Source organism: Vicugna pacos, chromosome 4 (assembly GCF_048564905.1).
Source record: "Vicugna pacos chromosome 4, VicPac4, whole genome shotgun sequence".
Taxonomy (NCBI): Eukaryota; Metazoa; Chordata; class Mammalia; order Artiodactyla; family Camelidae; genus Vicugna; species Vicugna pacos.
The window spans coordinates 55,031,966-55,055,779 of record NC_132990.1 but is presented as its reverse complement, the minus strand read 5'-3'; the positions used below and the strand labels follow the sequence as shown (position 1 = coordinate 55,055,779).

General features: G+C 34.0%; 1 protein-coding gene and 1 long non-coding RNA gene across 4 annotated transcripts; both read right to left on the bottom strand.

The window, feature by feature from the left end:
• Nucleotides 1-5,172: 5,172 nt before the first annotated feature.
• Nucleotides 5,173-23,007, bottom strand: LOC140695875 (uncharacterized). 3 transcript variants are annotated; one of them, XR_012071711.1, is made up of 4 exons: nt 22,962-23,007; nt 22,780-22,858; nt 17,668-17,731; nt 5,173-5,265 (listed from the first exon to the last, which is right to left on the bottom strand). It is a non-coding gene; the product is annotated as an uncharacterized lncRNA (long non-coding RNA). The 3 variants fall into 3 exon arrangements; XR_012071710.1 differs by having other exon boundaries at nt 22,780-22,861; nt 22,962-22,994; XR_012071709.1 differs by having other exon boundaries at nt 22,780-22,988.
• On the bottom strand, nt 8,326-9,283 carry LOC102537093 (olfactory receptor 13C8-like). The gene has a single exon (XM_006213389.3). It carries the CDS (start codon nt 9,281-9,283, stop codon nt 8,330-8,332), a length of 954 nt encoding a protein of 317 aa, XP_006213451.1. The 3' UTR covers nt 8,326-8,329.
• Nucleotides 23,008-23,814: the final 807 nt, after the last annotated feature.

Sequence of the window (23,814 nt, the reverse complement as noted above, 5' to 3'; positions counted from 1 at the left end):
TTCTATCTTTATGTGTCATTTATATTCTCTTATGTTTAACATTAAATCATGAGCAGTTTTTCACATATCATCAAATACGGAACATATTAAAAGGCTATATACTATTCTGTTACATTCATGTCTCAAGATTTATTTAATCTATTCTCAAATAATGGGCATTTACCTTGATTTGATATTTTTTCTTATTATAAACAATGCTGTAAAGACAATTCTAATTCATTCTTTAAGGGGAATGCTTTATGATTTATTTTGGGATAAATGAATCACTTTCATAATGAATTATGAAATTGTAGGTAAGGTTAATTAAATGCATGCTCTTATACGGTCATGCCAGTGGAATAGTCAAATTCTAAGTGACTGTATTGCAGAGCTGGAAACCATTTTAAAATTAATCTAGTTCTAATCCTAATGAGGTGGCAGAAACACACCTATACTATGGCTGATGTTCATTTTACTTCTGCCCCCAAATCCAGTGATGGTTAGAGCACACTGTAAGGCTACACAAGTTATCTTTGGACTATTTTCATTATTAGAAATTTTTAAAATTTAATTGTATATATAACTTGCTGTATGCAACTCAGGCTACAATTTTTTAGTTCCTTTGGCTTTCATGTGTTTTGTTCAGATACTTAGGAACATGTATGGCTGATGAGACTATTTTAGGATTGTGAGATTTCTGTGATAAATAAGGACTTTGCCTATGCATTATGCTTCTGGTTGCTTCTGGTTGCCTAATTCTATTGGAGCAAAGCCTGTTCTGTCATCTGGGAGGCCGAAGAGTGAGATGGTTGAGAACGTTGGATTCTGGAGTTAGCTCAGTTTTGTCAGGCACTACCTCTGTGACCTCAGTGAGGTCACTGCATGTCTCTAAGTCTCAGTTTCCATGTCTGTAAAATGAGAAACCTGAAAATACCTGATATTTTAGGTATTTTTGTTGTTGTTCTGAGAATTAATAAGGCAATGCCTATGAAGAATTTAACATAGTTACAGATGCATAGTAGGTACGCAGTAAAGGTGCTTGCTGTTCTAATTATATTAATGATTTAAAATATCCATCTTGCTATTATAGAAAAAGAATGGCATTGGAGTTGGACACATAGGATCCCAGTTTCCTGACTGATAGCTTGGTGATCTTGAGTAATGTATTTAAGTTGTAGAATGAGTATTGTAACTACCTTACAGCTCTGGTATGTAATAGAGTATTTATCATGGTTCTTGGTATTTAATAGACACTCTATAAAAGTCAGTAAACAATTTATATTTGATTACTAATCAGTGAATCTGAGTATAGTTTGCCTACTACTGATGCTGTGAATAATCACTTTTACTTGGTTTGTGTAAATAAAACAGACATACAATCACCCTCCTTCACTACGAAAATATAAAAGTCAATAGAGTATCAGAATGCATCACTGCCACCAAAGAATGCAGTCTACTCCTTGATGAATTGGAGCAAATATGGATTGCTTGTATGAGACAAAATTATATAACTTATTATTAAATTTGAATACACAAAGTCTTGACAAGTCATCTATGATAATTCTATCAAAATTAAAGGAGACTCATTTTTATTGACAGGTGTATTTAAGTTTGTTAAACTCAGCAGGTATGTTGGCAGACCAAGAAACTGTGGGAGACACAAAGATGAGTAATGCTTAGCTCTCTAAGTCACGAGCTCCTGAGTAAATTGGCGTTTCTACAACAAACTCCTAACTAGTCTCTCAGCTTTCCCTCTTGTCTTCCTTCAGTATATTCTCCAGACAATAGCGTGGTGGATCTTCTTAAAATGTGACCCAGATCAAACCACGGCTCTCCTTACTGCCTAATATGTCATTGCAGCTAGGTTTCTATTCTAATTCATTGTTGCCTATGCTTTATTTGTCCAATTTTTTTTTTTGGATATCATCCCTTGTTAGGGCCCAGTTTCATATTCGTACTAAACTGGGAAATGGCCACTACTTAAAATCTTGAGAGAACTGTCTTCTAGACAGTGAAATTGAGTACCTCAAGGTGAGAGAAGATGCTACAAACTGACTACATGTTCTCTGCTTTTGCATGCAGCATGGTTCCTATAAATCAAAATGAAAAATATTTAGAAGCCATACTCATATTTTTAAGTGTCAGGGTTGTCATCCCCATGCTCATCTTTGGGTGTTTTATTTGCAGCTTGGACTGAGGTAGTGCGTTCTACTTCTCCTAAAGCTTTGGGTGGAGTGGGGGTGGGTGAAGAGCAGCTATGCCAGGAACACAGGAGTTGGTGGGTCAGCATGGCCCAATTCCCTTCTCACTGCAGATGCATGTGTTGAATGGTACCAGATGCCAAGGGGACAGCTATTGATAAATTTTTAGTTGTGATGAGTATTAGGTGACATTAAAAGTGATATATTTATTTTGAGACTTTCAAATTTAAGTCCTCTGAAATTACTTGCAAATTTTGAGCAATCATGAAAAGTCCCCAGCCAAAGATAAAGTGGTTTGGTCAACCCTAGTGCCCTTGCTCACATTTGGGTTATATTTAGTACAGACTTCTCTTAATGGATCAGGTCATGGACATCTATCATTTAGCTACTCTAAGAAACCTTGGGAATCTACATATTAAAATTTCTGTAAGACGCTCACATTATCTAGGTAGTTTGTTCATCTGTATTACCCAAGAGGGAATGCTGATCTGTATGCACAGTTTTTAAATTATTTTTATTATTTAGAATTTTTTATTTATTAGTTTATTATTATTATTTACTTACCATTCTTTGTTTATTTGCCATTTATCCTTTTACTGGTTGTGACTTGTGCCTTATTTAAATATCATTGTAGATTATGTAAATTCAGAGTTAGAAAAAATCTTTATTCTTACTGAATCTTACTCTAGGTGCTTCAGGACTCTCCTTTATTGTGACCCAACCCATTGTTGTCTTGGACTTACTTGAATATTGGAAAGAAATAGAGCTTTTCAGTTCAAAAGTTAGATCATTCTATTTTCAAACAACTGTAATGATTTTTTTTAATTACAGCATTAGTTATATGGGCCCTTAATTTCTCAGAATAAAAATGAACTCTCTGCATGATTTTATGTCTTTTGGGAGTCACAAACTCAAATATTTTCACTGCTATGGAATGAAAGTATTTGAATAAAACAAGCTGGTTCTAATGCCAAAGGAGCGGTGAGGACTGTAGCAAGTCTCTTTAATTCAATGTGACTAAAGAAATGCATGTCCTGTAATATTTGGTTTCCTACCAGTTTATCACCTCTGACTCCCTACTCTGTGTTTTTATTAGAATATGTCTTTTTCATCCTGTCTAAATACATTTGATGAATGACTTGGTGATGGCAGTATAAGGAGGACTGCTTTCTCTTTACAGAATAAAATGATTCCACTTTTAGAGTATTCCACATGATGATGATGTCATATATTTTTTCTTTACTGTTTAGTTGTAACTAAGGAAAAGAAATGAATCTCCTAGGAACAGCCCCAGATTCCCTCCAGAAAACTTGTTGAGGGATGAGTGTTGTTGTTAAAAAGTTACAAGTTTACTTTAACAAACTTGACTTTACACTGTTGGAAGCGCATGGGATCCCATCCCTAAGCAACCTATTTGTACCTCGATATCAGAGAGAAGTAGGTCAGTCAACTTTTAATGATGTCCTCTGAGATGTAGTTTCCTACAGAGGTGTAAATATCAGACTATGTTTTCTATTCCAGTGGGAGGAGATTACCAGGCTATGAGAAAACAAGTAAAAAAGAAGTGATGTCTTCTCTTACCTGTTCACCTCTTTGGAACCATGGTGTTTTACATGATTAAAGTTTGTATAGAGCTGAAAATTGTTCTTTGTCTATTTTATAAAGAGATAGATAGAAAGTTCTTTATTTTATTTTTTTTGAGTGGGGGATAATTAGGTCTTTATTTATTTATTTGTTTACGTGAGGGTACTGGGGATTAAACTTGGGACTCGCGCATGCTAAGCATGTGCTCTACCACTGAGTTATAACCTCCCCCCGGAAGTTCTTTTTACAGTCAGAAAGTCTAGATATATGGATGGGGTGATGGAAAGAGTATGAATTTTGGAGTCTGTTTAGTTGTGTCCCAGTCCCCACTGTGCCACTTCCTGGCTTCGGAGGGCAATTTGTATAATTTTGGGGGGTACTCCACATTCCTCATTGTATAAAATCATGTATGTCTTCAGGTTTTTGTGAGGATTAAATGTGTCTGCAACATAAGTTATATTTAAGGTATCCCCTTCCCTCAGCTACAGAAAACGTTTGTCACTGAAGTGGTGGCTTCACTTTCAATTAATATGCAGCTGGGAAGAGTGCTCTTCTTTCCTTTTCCCATTTTCTGGAAACCTCATGGGTATTGTCCACAGATAGTCATAAGCATATCCTAACTGGGGTCAGTAAAATTATTGTTCTTTAATCTTTGTTTAGGGTCTTACTGATCCTAAGTGGGGACTTACAACTGGTGACTCTCCAGCCTGCCTCACAAGAGCCGTTCCTGAACCAACTGGGTCATAGAGCCTCCTCTTCACATTAGTACCTCTGATAGTGCCAGTGTCCATATCTCTAATTCCTTTCTTAGAGTTAGAATATTCCCTTTTAGACATCATAAGGCTTTCCCTTTTGTGATGTTGGTAACTCTACATAACCGTGCCTCTCTTTCTGCACTTTAGATGCCTATTTGCCCCATCTTTTAGTGCTTCTACTTCTTTCTTCCCTAAAATGTTGGGTGCAGTTAGTAGTGGTTGCTCTGCTTTTCTCATATACTGCATAGATATTACCTATAATATTTGCATCAGAATTACACCATCTGCAGCATCAAACTGAATGTCCATGCATAGTGTTTAAATTTGCATCTTCATATACTAGCTAGATGCTGTCAACCTGGTGATCTACTACTACCAGCTTCTTGGGTTTTTTTAAACTAAGACCGTTTCTCTAGAGTGACAGAAGTGCTATAAAATATGGATAAATCAAGTCAAAACTATGGTTTGAAAACTTTATAGTCAAAACTATGGTTTGAAAACTAGCTTTTCCACTTAGAACCTGTAGAATTTTAACTTCTATGAATCTTAATTTCTTCTTCTGTTAATTAAGAACAAGGAGATATACCTTTCAAGATTATTGTGAAGATTTAGTAAGAAGTAATAAGATGTGTTATATAGCACAATACCTTGCATATTGGCTTTGCATTCAAATTCTCTGGATAGTTTCTTATCCCTATCTTCTTTTTTGTTTTCTTTCTTTTCTCTTCCATATGAAGCCAGATTTCCTATACGAATTCAAGTATGAACATCTCCTTCAAAAAACTTTGTTTCTGTATCCAGTAAATTTTAATTGCAATGTTCAATTGTATTTCATTTCTTAGCAGGTTTGATATTGAAAATGTTTTGCAAAGACTGTGCAACATCTACCAATTAATCAGAATGGACACTAACAATAAATAACCAGTGGGTACAAGCTCAGGTCTGGTTTTATGAGGTTTTAATTTTTTGGTTGTAATTTTTCCTCTGATCTGTAAGCAAAGCTGAAATTTAGCTGGCACACATTACTACGGCCACACTATTTATGGCGGGCATTCATTCTGATTTATTGATGCACTTACCATAGAAGCTGTGAAGTATTTTGAATAACTCTGTTACTCATTAGTCATTTAGAAATGTGTTTTAATTATTTCAGGTTATGGAGCTTTTAAATTAAGTAATTAATTTTAATTTAATTAAGAGAATATCTGCTGTTTAATATAATTCATTAAAATTTGCTGATTCTTGCTTTCAGCCTGACAAAATAATCAATTTTTGTACCTGCTCTACATGTGCTTTAGGATAATGTGTATTCCATACTAGTTGGGTTGTTAAGTTTGTTAATTGTTTGATTCAAATGCAGTTATTCCCACATTTTGGTTATAACTTTAGGTATTTCTACATTTCTGGTATTAGGTTTTCTGCTCTGTGAAATTTGGGAAATAGTAGCTCCTTGAAGAGTTATCATGATGATTCAATAATGTAATCTTGAAAAATTATTTTGGCAACTATATGTACCTCCCTGAAGTTATTCCTTCCATTCATTTATTTTTGCATTAATTCAATACACTTATAGAAATAGCATACTATATTCTAGGTATGGAACTTAGGTGGGTGCTAGATATGCATTGGTGAAAAAAAAAGGGTTATGTTTTTGTTTCTTTCTCTCAAGGTTCTAAGTTAATCCCTTCTCACATGTATCTCAGGATTTGGTGAACTACACAATGTTTTCCTTTCTTATGATCATATGATTATTATATGTTATTTTAGAGTATACTAAAGAGTTTTTATAATCTACATTTTAGAGACAAGGGAGGATCTGTAGAGGAAATGACAATGTCTTGCCCAGTACCTATTATTTAGTTGTGTATGGAAATGATAGTCTGACCAAATCTATTACTTATGTTCCATCTGATCCACTACATTGCTCAAGCAGAGAATTGTGTGTTTTATTGTTTTTAAAGATAACCTCAAGACAAAGTAAAGACTTAGCAGGACTGTTTATTTACCAGAAGAAAGTTGATTGGCAGATTCAAACCTCTGAGGAGATGGCACTATTAAGCTACTGGTTCTGGCTTATAGAAAAGAAGAAATAAAAACTGAAACCAATACTGGAAGTAGCTAAGGATTTGCCATTGTCGTGGTGAAGAAACATAGCTGGAATGATGCTGACATGAACAAGAAGGAAATAGGGAGGCTCAAGTCCCTTATCCCCACCCAACCCTCCATTCTCTTTAACAGAGGCTAGCTAGCAAAGGTGAAATGTGGTTTTCGGTGTCTGTAGCCTAGCTCACAAAGCAGAGCATAGAGGAGCGGATTTGAAACTGAGAGACAGTAGTTTAATAGCATCAAAACCACTCTGTGAAAAAGTAAGGATGAAACTCTTGTGCTGCCACAAAGCTTTATGACATTTTAAAGCAGCCTAATGTTAACAATAAAAAATCACCAATGTTTATTGGATATTTAGGATGTTGTAGGCACTACTTAGTGCTGTACATGAATTAACTTATTTAATCTTATGAAGAAATAATAATTACCTGTGATAAGAAAGGAAGATATTGAGGGCTTATTTTCATAATTCAGAAGCCGTTATTTTCTGTTTAGATTTGTGTTCTATATTTCAACTCTCTTCGACTCCTCAGAGGGCTGGAAGAAAGGAATGCTTTCCTCTATTGACATATCTGACTCAATTTCTTAGTGCCACACTGGCACTGTTCCAAAGGTCGCACTCTTCAGACAATAGAGACCATCTCAGTTTGGGGCTGTCTTTGTCTTATCCTCCAACTCCTGAAACCCTGTAGCTCTCTAGTTCATTAAACAACTTGGCTCTTTATCTTTTGCCACTTCTCTTCCTCTTATTGAAATTATTGTCAGTTACCAGTTCTGTTTAGTTCTCCTGCCACTTAGGAGCTTTGTGATCAAATGCAGAGTAGGAAAGAAACCCTCATTATGACCTGATCTCTTCTCAAAGTCCAAGAGGAATTCTCTGCTACCATGTCACCTTAGTTTTATTGGATTAAAACTTAGAGTGCATTACTAGGGAACCCTTTTAGCTTAGTTTCATTATGTAACAAATCCAGAAAAGTTATTGTAGCTGGTAAATAAAACTTCTTTCTCTACATTATAATATATATCACATACCAAAAAAAAGGTAGTAATTTATTAAGGGAGTTCATATGATAAAATGCCAATATAGTTCATTTATAAAATATTATATTGAATCAGATTTCTTTTTGAATAACCTTTGTTACCTCAGCTATGACATGTATACATTTCTGTATTTATACATTGCATCATTTATTTATTTATTAAAAATATTTATTGAATGTTATTATATGTCATATTCTATTCTAGGTCTTTGAGATCTTGTAGGGTAATAAACAGACAAGTTTCTGCTTAAAGAGAGGTTATATATTGGTGGACACAAATAGTAAATAAATAAATAAATATGTGCTAATTAATAATCACTTTGAATAATTAATAATGTACTTATTTTACGTTACAAAGTGCCTTTTAGAACATCTTTTGCCTTTATTATTTTCTTAAGGTTTAAGAGTGGTTGTGTTTTCATGTTCTAAAGGTTTAAGAGAGATTTTCCATAATAGTATTTTTTTTTGAACCACAAGCATGTTTTATTTCTTCAGTTAGGACAAAAACTAATAGTAACAACAGCAACCAAAATATTTCTACCATATGGTTTTGAATGACACATGGTGAATTTGCTTTCACATGATAATTTTCACTATTTGAATTTGGTGTCTGTAGCAGCTTTGAATACTAACACACAAAAGGTAAATCAGTATTCATAGTCCATCAGAGAGATTTTTTCCTACCCAGCATGTACTTCAAAGCAGCTTTTACATCCTTGTTCCTCAGACCATAGATGAGAGGATTGAGCCTGGGTGTCATTACCCCATAGAAGAGGGAGATGAGGGCTTCAATGATGTCTTGATTGTTTGTACCAATAGAGCTTTTAGACTTGGGCTTTGCATACATGAAGAAGATGGTTCCATAGAATATAAGCACCACTGTGGGATGGGCTGAGCAGGTAGAGAAGGCTTTACGTTTTCCTTCAGTGGAAGGGATCCACAGAATAGTGGCAACAATAAAAATGTAAGAGATGGAAATTACTAGCAATGGAATAACTAGAACAATCAAATTTGATCCTGCCATGCTGATCACATTGGTTGAAATATCAGCACAGGCCAATTTTAGGATAGCCAGAATTTCACAGACAAAATGGTTAATGACATTATTGGCACAGAATGGTAATTGCATTGTGAGAGATGTCTGTACCACTGAGTCAACTATCCCAGCAACCCAGGCTCCAACTGCCATGGGCACGTAGGCACCTTTTCTCATAATGATGGGATATCTCAGTGGGTAACAGATGGCCACATAGCGATCAAGGGCCATCATGCCTAGAAGCACACACTCTGTGGCCCCCATGGTAAAGGAGAGGAACATCTGTACCATGCACCCAGAGAAGGAAACCATTTTCCTTACTGTCAGAAAGCTGTCAAGAATTAATGGGACAGAGGAGCTTGTGTAGCAAATGTCCAGGAAGGAAAGATTACACAGGAAGAAATACATGGGGGTGTGCAGGTGAGAATCATACATGATAACTGAGATGAGGACTCCATTTCCCAGCAGGATCATCAGGTACATACAGAAAACTAGCACAAAGAAAACTGTCTGGAGCTTTGGGTGTTCAGAAAGCCCAAACAGGACAAATTCTGTCAACATGGAATCATTGGTCCTTCCCATATTGTGTATATCCTTTCTCCAATAGCACTCTATGGATGATAGAACAGAAATTTGTTAATATGGTGTCTGCAAGAGCTCCTGTTTTCTTTAAAGAATGGTATTCTTTGTTACAATAGTTCTATATTTGGATGCAACAATGTAACTGTGGGACAAATTTCTTACTGTAAACCCAGGCCACTAGAGCAGGAATCCTAACCTGATTTTCTCAGTGTTAAGAGAGAATACATTTGTTTGTAGGATGTTTGGATCCCAAACCAATTTATTGTCATTTCTGCTAGTTCTGCCTGGTAACACAATGACAGCAAATCAGTGGTCTACAGCCTGGATGCAGCAGAGAGATGTGCTTGGTTTGGCAGTTTCTGTGCTGTTTTAAATTTGAATTACATTTTAAAAGTGAGCATTTAAAAAGCAAGGGATACAGTATAAAATCTATTTTTCAGCTTGTCTTCAAACAGATTATAATATTTGAAAACACTGGACCCATTTCCATCATGGAGCTTAGTTTTAACTGATCCTTTGAATTTAAAGCAACTTCTCTGTTCTACCAGAGTACCCTCCTCTCTCTCTTTTCTGCTTGTCACTGGGGATGACTGTTAGTTGCCAATTAATATGTTATTCTCAGTTTATCTCAATCATTTATGTTATCTGATAGGATTGTATATGTATTTGAAATTGACCCACAGTTACAGGGCCAACTTATTCACTAGGCACAGTAAGAGCCTATGAAAATGTTTTGATTTCTTTTAAAATCCAAATTAAACAATAAATTTTCAAGTTTTGACACATAATATTAAATTATTTATCTTTATCCCAATGCAGATGTAAGATATAACTTTTAATATTACTTCATGGAAGAAGGGGCACATAAAGGCAAAAATGACTAGGGCCTATCAAAGTCATAATGCAGTCTTGTGTGGCTTAGTCTCTTTTAGAGCTCAGTCTGGTCCCCTGTTGTATAGGTAAGTCATTGCATATTGCCTCATTGAGGACAGTAGCCTCAATGAAGAGACATGTCTTTATATTACTCCAGTATCTACCTCAGTATAATGAGGAATTGTGTGTTCAAATAAATGTGTTTTTTAAAAATAGAAGTGAATTGAAAGTATTTAGAAAGCTAATTTTATTCTGAATAGAGATTTATAATATTGTGTATTGTAGGCTCCGCATAATCTGTTTATCTTCACCTTATCTGAGAACTATCACTTAGGGAATCAACTGTAGCAACAGTGCTTTTATTCAGAATGTATACATTTAACTAAACCAGTGACATGCAACTATCATTTTTTCACAAGTGATAAAATTTATAAGAAGCATATATACAAAATAAATGAAAAAGAGAGTTTCCCTGGTTGAAGCTACACTGGTTTTTAGGGAAGGAAAAAGCACTATTCCTTTAGTACCTTATTCATTTTTCCTCCTTCAGTTTAATTTTGTTGGATTCCAAGGGGCATAGTTTGAAAACCACCAGTGCAATAAGTAAGAAGTAATATTAATAATCTACATTTAAAATAATTTTACTAGCAGCAACAATTATAAAATAGTAATATATGTATTGATTACTCCATGCCAGGTATAGAGTAATCATTTCTAAATGCTTTTATTCATAATAATACATGAAAGTAAGGAGTATTATTATATGACTTTGGGTTATCCTTCCTTACACATTTGGTAGACATCATCGGTAAATCATGATAAGAAAATAAAAAGCAATTATTTCAAGAGATGCAAGAAAGAAATTTGGTGAAGATCAATTCATAATTTTTGTATAAACTTTTTAAAGTTAATAAGGTAATTCCCTAATCTTGAAAGGAAACTATATACCAAAAAAACTATAGAAAGTACTATTCAGTAATAATTAATAGAGACCCCTTATACATTCTCATTAAGATCTGGATTAAGATAAGGATGCCCACTCTTACAGCTACTGTTTAAGATAGACTTGATAGTCTTGGTCAAAATCAGAAAGATTTTTTTAAGACTTGATGAAAAAAATTAGTAAGACCACTTGGTGTAAGATCAATGAAAAATAAATAGTTCTCTTTACATTAGAAATAAATGATTAGCAAACATAATAGAAATAAAAATAACAAAAAATAAATTTAAAAAAATCTGAGTTTTATCCTAATGAAGCATGCACAAGACCTTTACAGAAATCACTTAGAAATTAAACAGCATAAAAACTATAATTGAAAAGGTATATGTTAGCAGATGGGATAAAAGTTTAAGGCTGCCATTTCTCCCCCAAAGTAGTCCCTATTCAATTAAATACAGTCAAAATTTTAGCTGGAATGTTTTTTTGAGGAATATGAATGCTCATTTTAAAATTTATGTGGAGGAATAAAATTGCACAACTTGCACACAATTTTCTAAAAGAAAAGTAAGAGGAACATCCATATTTGAAACACACTACAAAGCCACAGTAATAAAAAATAGTATGATAATGGTTCAGAGATGTTTAGATGGTCTAGTAGAAAAGAAAAGAGATCTTAGATATAGAAATAAGTTTATGTGGGAATTTGATACATCATAAAACTGTCACCCTAAAGCAGTAGGCAAGTGATAGCTTAGTAGATCATGTTAGGTAAATGTATTCATATAATGAAAAAATAGGGTCAGGGCAGAATTTAGCTCAGTGGTAAAGTAAATGTGTAGCATGATGAGGTCCTGGGTTCAATCTCCAGTACCTCCATTAAAAAAATAAATAAATAAACCTAATTATCCCACTCTCCCAGAAAGAATTGGATCCTTGGATTATCATGCATAAAGGTGAAAACCGGATATATTAATTTTTATGTGAAAAAAATTATTAAATCAATAAAAGACAATATAGAAGTTCTTAGGAACTTATAGTGAAAGAAAAAACCTTAAAAACATAAACTTTAATCCAATAGAAAGTTGATCAAAGGATATGAATCAGTGATTCACAGAAGGGTTTTTCCTAAATGGCTGACAAGTATGTGGAGAGATTCTAACACTTAGAAAATTGGAAAATGCTCATTAAATTTTCAAAATCAGAAAAATTATTGTTAAAATAGCCCTAAGATATTCATTTTCATTAGAAAAGTAGATTTTACCAAATATTGGTGAGCAATATTTGGTGGGAGTGTACACTGATATACTAGAAATTTCTCTGCCTGTATTAAAATTGGGTAGGACCCAAAAAATCCAGTCTTAGGAATACGTCCCAGCTAAATTCTTGCCCAGGATTTTAAGGGGACAAGCATGAGGATGCTCATCATTGCACTGTTTGTGGTAAAAGGAGGTTGAGGGCAACCTTGATTCCATCATCAGAGGAATGGTTCTACCATATGTGAGCATGCATTACGAAACAGTTTGCAGAAGTGAGAAGCAAATGAACTAGATGTCTATATAGTAACATAAATAGATCCCTGAAAAAGTGTGGGAAAAAGTAAGCCATGTTGTAATTTATAGCATAATACATTTTATAGATAAAATTAAATACATATTTTACCAGGGTGCTTGCATTTTTAGGGACAAACCAAACACATAATTGTGGATTGGGTAGGAAATATTAGTGGAATTATTGATTATGGGTGAATATTAGGTAGCTTTTTAAGGATTGAGGAAAATAATATACAAAGGAATTTAAAAGAAGATGCAGAAGAGCATGATTAACTATAACCCAAGTTTAAAAGATAACAAATAAAAAACATATATAAAAATCATAGAGAGCAATATAGGTAAGGCATATGACAATGAAGGACCTCTGATCAGAAATGTAGTTTAATAGAAAAGACTAACATAAATGTAAAAACAAAAAAGGAAAATTGAGTTCTGACCCTATAGAAATAACACATAATGAATTAGAAGAAAAAAATTAAGGCACTTAAAAGAAAAAAAATGGGTTAAAGCCTAGTTAGACCAGATATTTAAAAAAATAGAGTTTTTAATCTAATTTAAAAAAATCAGTTCATAAAGTGGTTGGTCAGCAATGGAGAATGAAAAGAAGTACCTAGGGTCAACTAGAGGTAGTGCTCATCCAACAGATTTCAAGTCTTGTGGTCCCATTAGAAAGGTAATATATACTTAAATTAGAGATAGGTGAATCTGGAATTCTTATTAGCCTGACTCCACTAAATACACTATTCATATAAAAGTAACCCCCTTGATTTGAACCACTTTTTCCTGTCTGATGAGAAGCCAGCATCCAGGTCACCTGTGTAGAAGGAAGAAATGGACTGAGCAGAACATTGCTTCTTCTGCTGCTGCTCCCATCAGCCTTTCTGTTCCTCGCTGTGAAGCACAGCACTCTGCCTCACAGTAGTATCTGTGAGCTAGTGTGAATCAACCCTTGTGAATAAGATCCAGCCTCTTCTTATTTTAACAAAGACAGTTTGAGTCTGTGGGTCTAAGGAACAGAATGAGGACCTTGGTTAAAATAACAACCACCCGCACAGTATTGCTGTACAGTAAGGTCTGTTGGTAGGAAACCAGACAGCTTCTCTTGGGGGAAGCCTCTGAATCACTGCACATGTTTGATTCAAACTCTGAGTAAGTACAATCAGACTTCAAAGAAGGGGAGATCATCTGAGAAAAGGTTAGGGCATTATTTCATTGCATCAAGTGATTTTAATCTTGATGAGCTGAGGAGGGATGGTCCTAGGTAATGGGCTGAAGCCCAAATGCATCAGTGGGCTTCTAGACAAGAAAACAATGTATAAGGGTGCAATAGTCAGAAGAAGGAAAAAAAGAGGAAAAAAGATTTTCCAGTTTGTGAGCTATATTAAGTGTAGTATTAAGGAATTATAATTTATTTTCCAGTCTATTGAGAGCCTTTGGAATTTTGACCAAGGGGGTATTAAGGATGAAAATATAGGGAAAAAAAGGTTAATATAGAGGCATTCTTCAGGATCATGTACTTTTCTCACTAATATTGAACTGTGACCTGTGCTTGGTAGGTCTGTAAACATTGTTTTTCAGGGCAATCATTGGCTTCTCCTGCATCTTGTAGAGAACCCGACTCAAAATTCATCTTATTTTGGAGCTAGACATGTAATAGTTCATTTTAGGTCAAATTGGTATCAGAAAGTTTTAATTCCCTTGGCAAAAACACAGTCCACCCATTTCCTCTGGGTTCTCAGCTCAGTCCTATAGTAGTCTGTGGAAACTAAAGTGAATCTAGCCTCAGTCTGAAGTGAGACCAAAGCTCTGCTGGGTCCCTCACAGCTAGGTCTTAACTGATTGCTTTACTTATTAAACTAGCCAAATCATAACTGCTTCATGCTACCTAGGCTTTCCAGGTTTGTTTGTTTGTTTGTTTGTTTGTTTGTTTGTTTGTTTGTTTGTTTTTTAACTTCTGAGAATGAAGAGTACTTCAACAGATAGCCAGAGGAAAAGTAAAACATCTCAGTTAAGAAGTTAAAAAATTGATGCCCTGGGGATCATAGGAGCCTAACCCTTCTGCTATTCATACTTTTTTTTTCTTTTTTGAGTTTTTTCATCCCTCTACCCCTAGAAAACTTCTCTTCTAGAAGAAATCAGTTTATGAAGATATTGCTCACTGGGTGAAAAAGGACACATTCATTTTGCCTTTGGTTTTCCTCGAGATGCCCTAGGATATGTTGAATATTAGAAGCAATAGTAGTCAAGTGTACATGAGCTGAAAAAAATCTTGGCTACATCTCTTATGAGCTCTGTGTCATAATGCTAACTTTTAAGCTTCTCTCAGCAACTGTACATTCACCTGTGCATTGGGGGCAGTCTGGTCTGAATTTAAGTGTTACCACATACACTAAGTTTATGGTATAGTGTAGGAACTTAAAACACATTTGACTCTGCCTTAGGTCATAATTAGTTGCAATTAAAAGAGTGTGAGACCTGAAATTACATTCTTGGGAAACCCAGCTCCAAGTGCTAGATCTTTCACATGCTAGGGACGTGAGGGCTGCTTTACTTTTCAGTCTAGGTTTACCCATCTGTAAAGTAAACAATAGCTTCTTCATAGGTTGCATGAGAGAATCCAATGATATGATACAATGAAAGCACTTCTCAAGCTGAATGTAATACCCAAATGCTTGTTCATCAGTTCATTCAGCACATGCATAGCAATATGTGCCAGATAATCTAACTAGGGGTAGTAGTGAGCAAATGAAGTCATTACAACACTTGTTTTTCTCAAAACCAAAAGATAATTCTTTATTCAAATATTTTAGTATTTGTTAAACAACTTAATGTTTTCCTTTCATATCCTTTATCATTTTAAAACTAAAAGAAATCATTTTAAAACTAAAAAGAAGACTACCGCCTTCTCATTTTAGAAATGAGGAAAGCAATGCTGAGAGAAGGTAAATTACTTACTCAGTGTTCTGTGCCTAATTAATTGTGTGTAGGAAGCAAGTATTGACTGGCTCTAAAGCTCACACTCTTTCCAAAACACTATATTATCTCAGACAGGTAAAGTATGCTGTGTTAATTTTATTGGTTTTAGTGGCAATAGGAGAGAGAAGACAAATTAAGTAAACTTAGACTGACAGACATATTGATAACACGACAACCACTATTTTGATCCACTGAGCCGAACTTCTCCTACAAATTGCAGCACTTAGCACAATGTAGGCACAAATGGAATAGATGCTCTTTTTTTCAGAAACATTTTTCTTATCCAGAGTTAGTAGATTAATTCAGGTCACTGGTAATCAAAACAAGAAATAAGAGGCCTATGGCGGATTTTTGCTTCCATGTAATTTACTCTCCAGAGTGAAAGCTTACTCTGGAACTTAGAGACAGTAGGATAAAGAGGTACTGATTACAGTGATCCTGGACCAAGGAGCTTCGAGAAGGGGTTATTATTATTTACAGAGTTAGATACAGGAATCATATTTTTGTCATAATTTGAATTCAACAATTATTTTAAATATAACTGTACAGGTGATATGGCATCAGTTATTTTTAAAAGCTTTTAAAAACATATTTTGAAATATGCTGTTTATAGCAACTGCTGAAGATGATCAAATGATTGCATAGCAGTTCCACACACTTGAGACAGAGAATTTTTTTCAGCAGATTTTAGGTCCAGTAATAGTGTTCAAATTGCTTAGATGCTAGGGAAAATAACAGACAACACATCTGTTTTGCAATGATGTCTCTAAGAGCACCAATCAAAGGAATCTAATGTTCTCATTCTGTCTGCTGGGGGGAGAGGAGGAGAGGCAGAATAAATGTTTTAGAAGAAGCAGCTGTAGCAAAGAGCACTGAATTTTATTTTGGAATACCTAAATTTGAAGTTCAAAGATTTGGAACCTCTTTTTTTTTCTTCTTTAAATGAGGCCAATTCCTGCCTAAGATTACCCAGCAATGGTCTAAAATATAACACAAAGCTTTATGACACTAAACAATTGAAAACTTGACAGATGAGAAAATAGATATATCCAGTTAAACCACATAAAATTTACATCTTACCCATAATTTGAAAAATAATACTTACAAGAGAATAATATGGAATATGATGTCTTTTATGTACCTCTGAGCCTGTGGAATAGTTTCCTTTCCTTTATTTGAGATCAGGCTTCTTCCTTAACAGCCGCTTTGCTTTACAGCTTCAGAAAATGCTCTCCATTTTATGTGATAATTTTTAGGATAAGGTGAGGCGATAATAGTGAACATTAGATAACAAGCAGGGTGCTGTAATTATTTTCTTTAAGTGTTGGCTTATAAGTAGTTTATTCCTCAGGTAAAAGTGATAGAGGAGTCTATTTAAAATATTCTGATTCTCAGGTTCAGAGTTTCTAGTTAAGTCTCAGGGAAAATTTTGTAAGATGACCCATAGATTCTTGAGGCCTTTGTGGTTATCTAAATGTTCCTCTACGTTTTGAGCTCCAGAAGCATCCTCCAAAAGACTAGCCATTAGCATAGCAAGGCAATTTAAATTCTTTCGGGGGCAAGCCAGGGAGAAGTCCAATATTTGGAAAAAAAATCAAAATGAGGAATGGAAACATGAAAGATTAAAAACTTTGCAAAACTCCGGGGAGAATGTAGTTAGATCCAATTATATCGCATAATTGGTATGTTCTTGTAATGCAACTCAAATATATAACATATATTATTATCTGCATTACCACAATATTTGACAGTTTTAAGAATCAAACAGAAAAAAGTCTCTGATAAGTATTGGTATTTTGAGGGGAGATTATCTGGAAGCGTCCCATGATTGTGTAAATTGCCTTCATTTGCATAGTGCTTTCAAATATTAAATTTGTTTCTAGAATACTACCCTGAGTTAGTCCAGTTATTTTTATTACACAGATGTAGAGCCTTAGACTCTAAAAGTTGCAATATTTTGCTGAAGATTGTCCAGCCAGTATATGAAAGGGTGAAAAAGATCTCAAAGTCAGCTTATGTGACTCTTGACCCTGTAGTCTACTTACAGTATTGCCCTATCTTGCGCTGATACAAGCCTGAAATGAGCTTTTGGAATTTTGCATCCTTACTCTGCAATGAATGGGGGAAAGTTAGGTTAGAAGAATGTAAACAATTTAAACTGACAGTTAAAATGTCAATAAAAAAATTAAAACTGAGCTTTATTTTCCTTCTATATCCAAGTCAGAGTTGAAGCATATGGAACAGAATGTAACCTTTTATTAAAAACAATTCTTTTTTTAAAACAATTTTTATTGAGCTATAGTCATTTTATAATGTTGTGTCAAAATCCAGTGTAGAGCACAATTTTTCAGTTGTACATGAACATGCATATATTCATTGTCACATTTTTCTTTGCTGTGAGCTACCACAAGATCTTGTATGTATTGCCCTGTGCTGTACAGTATAATCTTGTTTACCTGTTCTGCATATGCCTGTCAGTATCTACAAATTTTGAACTCCCAGTCTATCCCTTCCCACCCCCTCGCCCTTGGCAACCACAGTTTATATTCTATGTCTATGAGTCTGTTTCTATTTTGTATTTATGTTCTTTTTTTATTTTTAGGTTCCATGTATGAGCCATCTCATATGGTATTTTGATTTTAATAACAAAGATTTGCACTCAAACTCAACTTTTGTCCCAGAAATAAATTCTCCTTTCTCAATAATTTTCTGTTAAAATTGTTTCAGATAAGCCTACTTTTTCAAATTGGTAGTTTCTTTTTAACTTTCTACATCTTTTTTCTTTAGTTCACTCTAAATGCTATAATTTATGCTGTTTAGGCATCTTGATATAAAATGCCAGAGAATTTTGATAGGGATTACATTGAATCTATAGGTGACTTGAGTAGTATGGATATTTTAACAATGTTAATTCTTCTGGTATATGAACTTGGAATAGCCTTCTATTTGTTTGTGTCTTCTTCAGTTTCTTTGATTTTATCAAAGTCTTGTAGTTTCACTTTCTTTGTTAAATTAATTCCTAAGTATTTTATTGTTTTTGATGATAGTGTGAATAGGATTGTTTCATTTATGTCTTTGTCAGGTATTTTATTGTTAGTGTATAGAAATGCAACTGATTTCTGAATGTTGGTTTTATATCATATAATTTTACCGAATTCGTTGATTGATAAATGTTCAGTTTTTTGATTGAGTCTTTAGGATGTTTTGTATGTAGGATTATATTGTCTGCAAATAAAGATGATTTTACTTCCTTTTCAATTTGTATGCCTTTTATTTCTTTGCTTGCCTGATTGATCTAGTTAGGACTTTCAGTACTATGTTGAATAAAAGTATTAAGAGTAGGCACCCTTGTCTTCTTGATCTTGGGTGAAAAGGTTCCTGCCCTTAACTATTGAATATGATGTCAGTTGTGAATCCGTCATATATGGCCTTTAATTGAGTTGAGATATGTTGTTTCTATACCTAATTTGTTGACAAATTTTTATCATGAAAGAATGTTGTCTTTTGTCAAATTCTCTTTTCTGCTTCTATTGAGATTATCACATGATTTAATCTTTCATTCTATTAAGTGATATATTGCATTTATTGATTTGTGTATGTTGGCCCATCCTTACATCCTAATGATGAATCCCACTTGACTATGGTGCATGATCCTTTTAATGGGCTGTTGAATTTGGTTTGCTAATATTTGATTGAGAATTTTTGCATCTGTATTCACGAAGAATACAGGTCTGTAGTTCTTTCCCCCACCCCCCTCTTCTTTTTTCTTGTATTGTTCTTATCTGTCTTTGGTATGAGGGTAATGCTGACTTCCTAAATTAAATTTGGGAGTTGTCCTTCCCCTTTAATTTTTCAGGTGAATTTAAGAAGAATTGGTATTAATTCTTCTTTAAATATTTGGTAGAATTTACCAGGAAAATAATCTGGTTCTGGGTCTGTTGTTGGGAGGTTTATAATTTTGATTCAGTTTCCTCATTATTTGTCTGTTCAGATTTTCCATTCCTTCATGATTCAGTATTGTTTGTTTCTAGGAATTTATTCATTTCTTATAGGTTATCTGATTTATTGGCATGCAGTTGTTCATAGTAGTCTCTTATAATCTTACTTATTTCTTACTATCATTTGTTTTTAACGTCTATTCTTTTATTTCTGATTTTATTTATTTGGGTCTTCTCTCTTTTTTTCCTTAGCCCACCTAAAGGTTTTATTTATCAATTTTATCTTTTCAAAAAACCCATCTCTTAGTTTTTTCATTTGTTTCTCTTGTTTTTCTGGTCTCTATATCATTTCTTTACACTGATCTGTGTCCTTCCTACCACTAAATTTGGGCTTAATTTGTTCTTCTTTTTCTAGTTCCTTGAGGATAAAATTAGGTTATCTGAGTTCTATTTTTTTTTAATACATGTATTTATCACTATAAACTTCCCTTTAAGAACTACTTTTGCAGTATTTTACAGGTTTTGGTATGTTGTGTTTCCATATTCATTTATCTCAAGATACTTTTTGACTTCCCTTTTGATTTTTCTCTTTGATACTTAGGTTATTCATGAGTGTGTTGTTTAGTTTCCGCATGTTTGTAAATTATCCAGTTTTCTTTTTGTTGATTTCTAATTTCATACCATTAGGGTATGAAGAAAAGATACTTGGTATGACTTCAGTCCTCTTAAATATGATGAAACTTGTTTTGTAACCTACGATGGAGCTGTTTTGTGAGCCATCCTGGAGAATGTTTCATGTGCACTTGAGAAGAATGTATGTTCTGCTGCTTTTGAATAGAATGTTCTATATATGTCTGTTAGGTCTGTTTAGTTGAAAGTATGGTTTAAGTCCAACATTTCTGTGTTGATTATCTGTCTGCATGATCTATCCATTGCTGGAAGTGGGGTATTGAAGTCCCCTACTATTATTGTGTTATTTGCTATTTCTTTCTTCAGATCTATTAATATCTACTTAATATATTTAGGTGCTTATGATGTAGGAAGCCTATATATAATTGTCATATTTTCTTGATGAGTCCACCACTTTATCATTACATAAAGACCTTTGTCTCCCATGACAATTTTTGCAGAAGTCTATCTTATCTGATATAAGTATAGATACCTACACTCTTTTTGGTCTGCATTTGCATGAGACATATTTTGCCATCTCTTTATTTTCAGTTCATGTGTGTCCTTAAATTTGAAATGAGTCTCTTACAGGCAACATGTAGTTGGGGATTTTTTTTTAATCTAAGCAGCCACCCTGGCCTTTTGATTAGAGATTTCAATCCATTTATATTTACAGTAATCATTACATTTAGAGTAATCTTAGATATGTAAGGACTTACTGATACCATCTTATTAATTGCATTATGACTGTTTTGTAGTTTCATTGTTCATTTTTCCCTCTTGCTGCCTATCTTTGTGGATGGTGATTTTCTTTGGTTATATGCTCTGATTCCCTTCTCTTTATCTTTTGTGAATCTACTGTAGGTTTTTACTTTGTAGTTACCATGCAGCTTACATAAAACATACAACAGTCTATTTTATGCTGATATCAACTTAACTAGTTGCATACAAAAACTCCACGCTTTTACTCCCCCTTTTATGTTTTTAATGTGACAGTTTACCTATTTTTATATTCTGTATTCATTAACAAATTATAGTAGCTATAATTATTTTTAATGCTCTTTTCCTTTAATCTTTATACTATAATTAAGTGACTAACATGCCATCCTATTACAGAATTAGAATTTTATGAACCTGACTATATATTTTCCTTACCAATGTGTTGTATGTTTTTGTATGTTTTCATGTTACTAATTAGCACTTTTTCATTTCATCTTAAAAAACTCCTTTTAGCATTTCTTGAGTCTAGTGGTAGGGAACTCTTTCAGCTTTGTTTGTCTGGGAATGTCTTTATTTCTTCATCATTTCTAAATAACCTTGTGAAGTTCAGTGTTAAGGCCTACAATATGGCTCAAAAACTTTCCTAGAATACTTTAATTTAATAATGTCCTATTTACCTATCTAAATTCATGCCTCAAATTGTCCATTCTAGACTCATGATTATTATTACTATTTGCTTTTATGGCTTTAAATATATATGAATTCCCCTTTGTCCTGTGAATTTATTTTATTGCTTATCAGTATTTCTTTGCATTCCAAAGAAAGTGATGGCATCCTGCACAAAATTAACTTATCTAAAAGAGTGAATACTAAAAAAAGCAAAACTGTTAAATGATAATGCATTCAATTCAGGGCAGATATCTGTTTTATTTCATTTATAATATCTAGATTATTTTTTAATTTGAGCATTTCATTTTGGTAATTATCATTTGAATGAGTAATATCTTATTTTGAATTAATTTTATTTTGGAACTAATAATTTGAACTAATATGTTGTCACATTTCATAAATATGAGTGAGAAAATATTACTTCATTTTTGAGCCTTAGTTTAGCCACGTTATATTCCAAACACCACTCCTAATTATATCTGTGGGACACTGTCCCTAATGCACCAGAAGTTTCTCCATTCCACAGATCGCTCATTCCAACTTTAAATTGCTTTGGGAACTAGGGAACAATTACAACTGTTGCATATCAAATATTTACTCTTCCACATCTGTGGAATCTGGCATTGTTTGTTGAACCTGACCTTAATTCAGAATGGTTGACATAAGTACTAAGAAGAAAGTAATGGGTTCTTTTATGAGGTGGAAATAATTTATCAGTATAATAGTAAGTCTTTTTTTTTAACATTTTTTTATTGGGTAAGTCTTGAATACCATGAAACTGTACCTTTTCAATCTATAGTTAAAGGTATTATTAAATATTAATTTGTAATGTGAATAACCTGATGCAATACAGGTATCAATTTATTATTAACAAAATATAGCTGTGATCATTATTATTACTATTACTTCATTATTATTTTTATAATCTCTGTTAATCCTTAAAGTAATTTCCATATACTATCTCATTTCCTTAAAATATCCCCGCAAGGAAAGTAAGGCAAGTATTTTTATCACTATTTTACAAATGAGAAGACTGAGGCTATAAGTTAGAAGCAGAGGAGCTCACACCAAAGACTTTGATTCTAGTCCGAGATACTTTCTACCATGCTAAAACCATGTCATATATTTTTCAATAAATATTAGATGATCCTCTGTACTTACAGTGCATAAACTGGTAATTATTTGCATAAGATGGCACCTTGTTAGTACACATGGAAAGATACTTAGAGAAAATTCAAGCCTGCTGCAAATGAACAAATGTGACATATTAAAGTTTTCCTGATCGTTAATCCACAAATGCTGCACAGGGACATTGCTTAAGAATTTAGAAAATAAGCCTTCACCTATTCAGTCAGAACTCATCTATCATGTGCAGCCACTGTATTAGGCTTAGGTGTGGAGGGATGAGCAAAACAGATAAGCTCCTTCCCCCATGTCTCTTGTTACCTCACAAAGAAGAGTTTAAAGTGCCAGGAGCAGAAGTAAACCAAAGGTAGCAAGACAAGCCTGGTTCAAGGTGGGTTTGACTTAGTGAGGGGATTCCTGCCTAGGAGGGAAAGGCTTGGAGCAGATGGCAGGGAGAAACAGTTTAGGTAGCCTCAGCTGCATCGTTAATTGTAGTTGTCCAGAAGGGGAAGCCAACAGGCTCTCTGGCCCTGGACCCAAAGGGCCTGGCTAGAACATCTTCATATGTTCTTGTAAATCTTACTGTCTTCTATTTGCATTAATGCCTGGTATGATCAGGGTGTTCAGTTCCCTTAGCCAGTGCATACTCTGACCAATTTCTGAGTCCCACTTGGGGAGAATTTTGATTTGTCATAAGAAGTAGTGTAGAATGTGTCTAGTCACTGCCGCCTTTCTCAGGGCACTGTTGAATGAATATAGTCAATTAGTCCTTTTGATCCCAGTTTTCCATGGTTCTTACTAACCATTCCCTGTAGTTGGCATGTGATTTCTATGTAAATTTTAATGCTAGCAGTTAGGCAGGGTAGTAATGTAAAGATAATGGACTTTGGATCTTTCCTCTTCTTGTTACTAGTCATGTGACCCCAGCCAAATGAACTAATTTCAAGCCTAACATATGGCATGTAGGATCCTGAAATAAGAGTTGACTACCTAAATGAAATGAAGATCACTCTCTTTCTCTTTCTTTTTCTCTTCTTTAAAGGAAGTTCTGGCCTTAAACTGGATAAATAA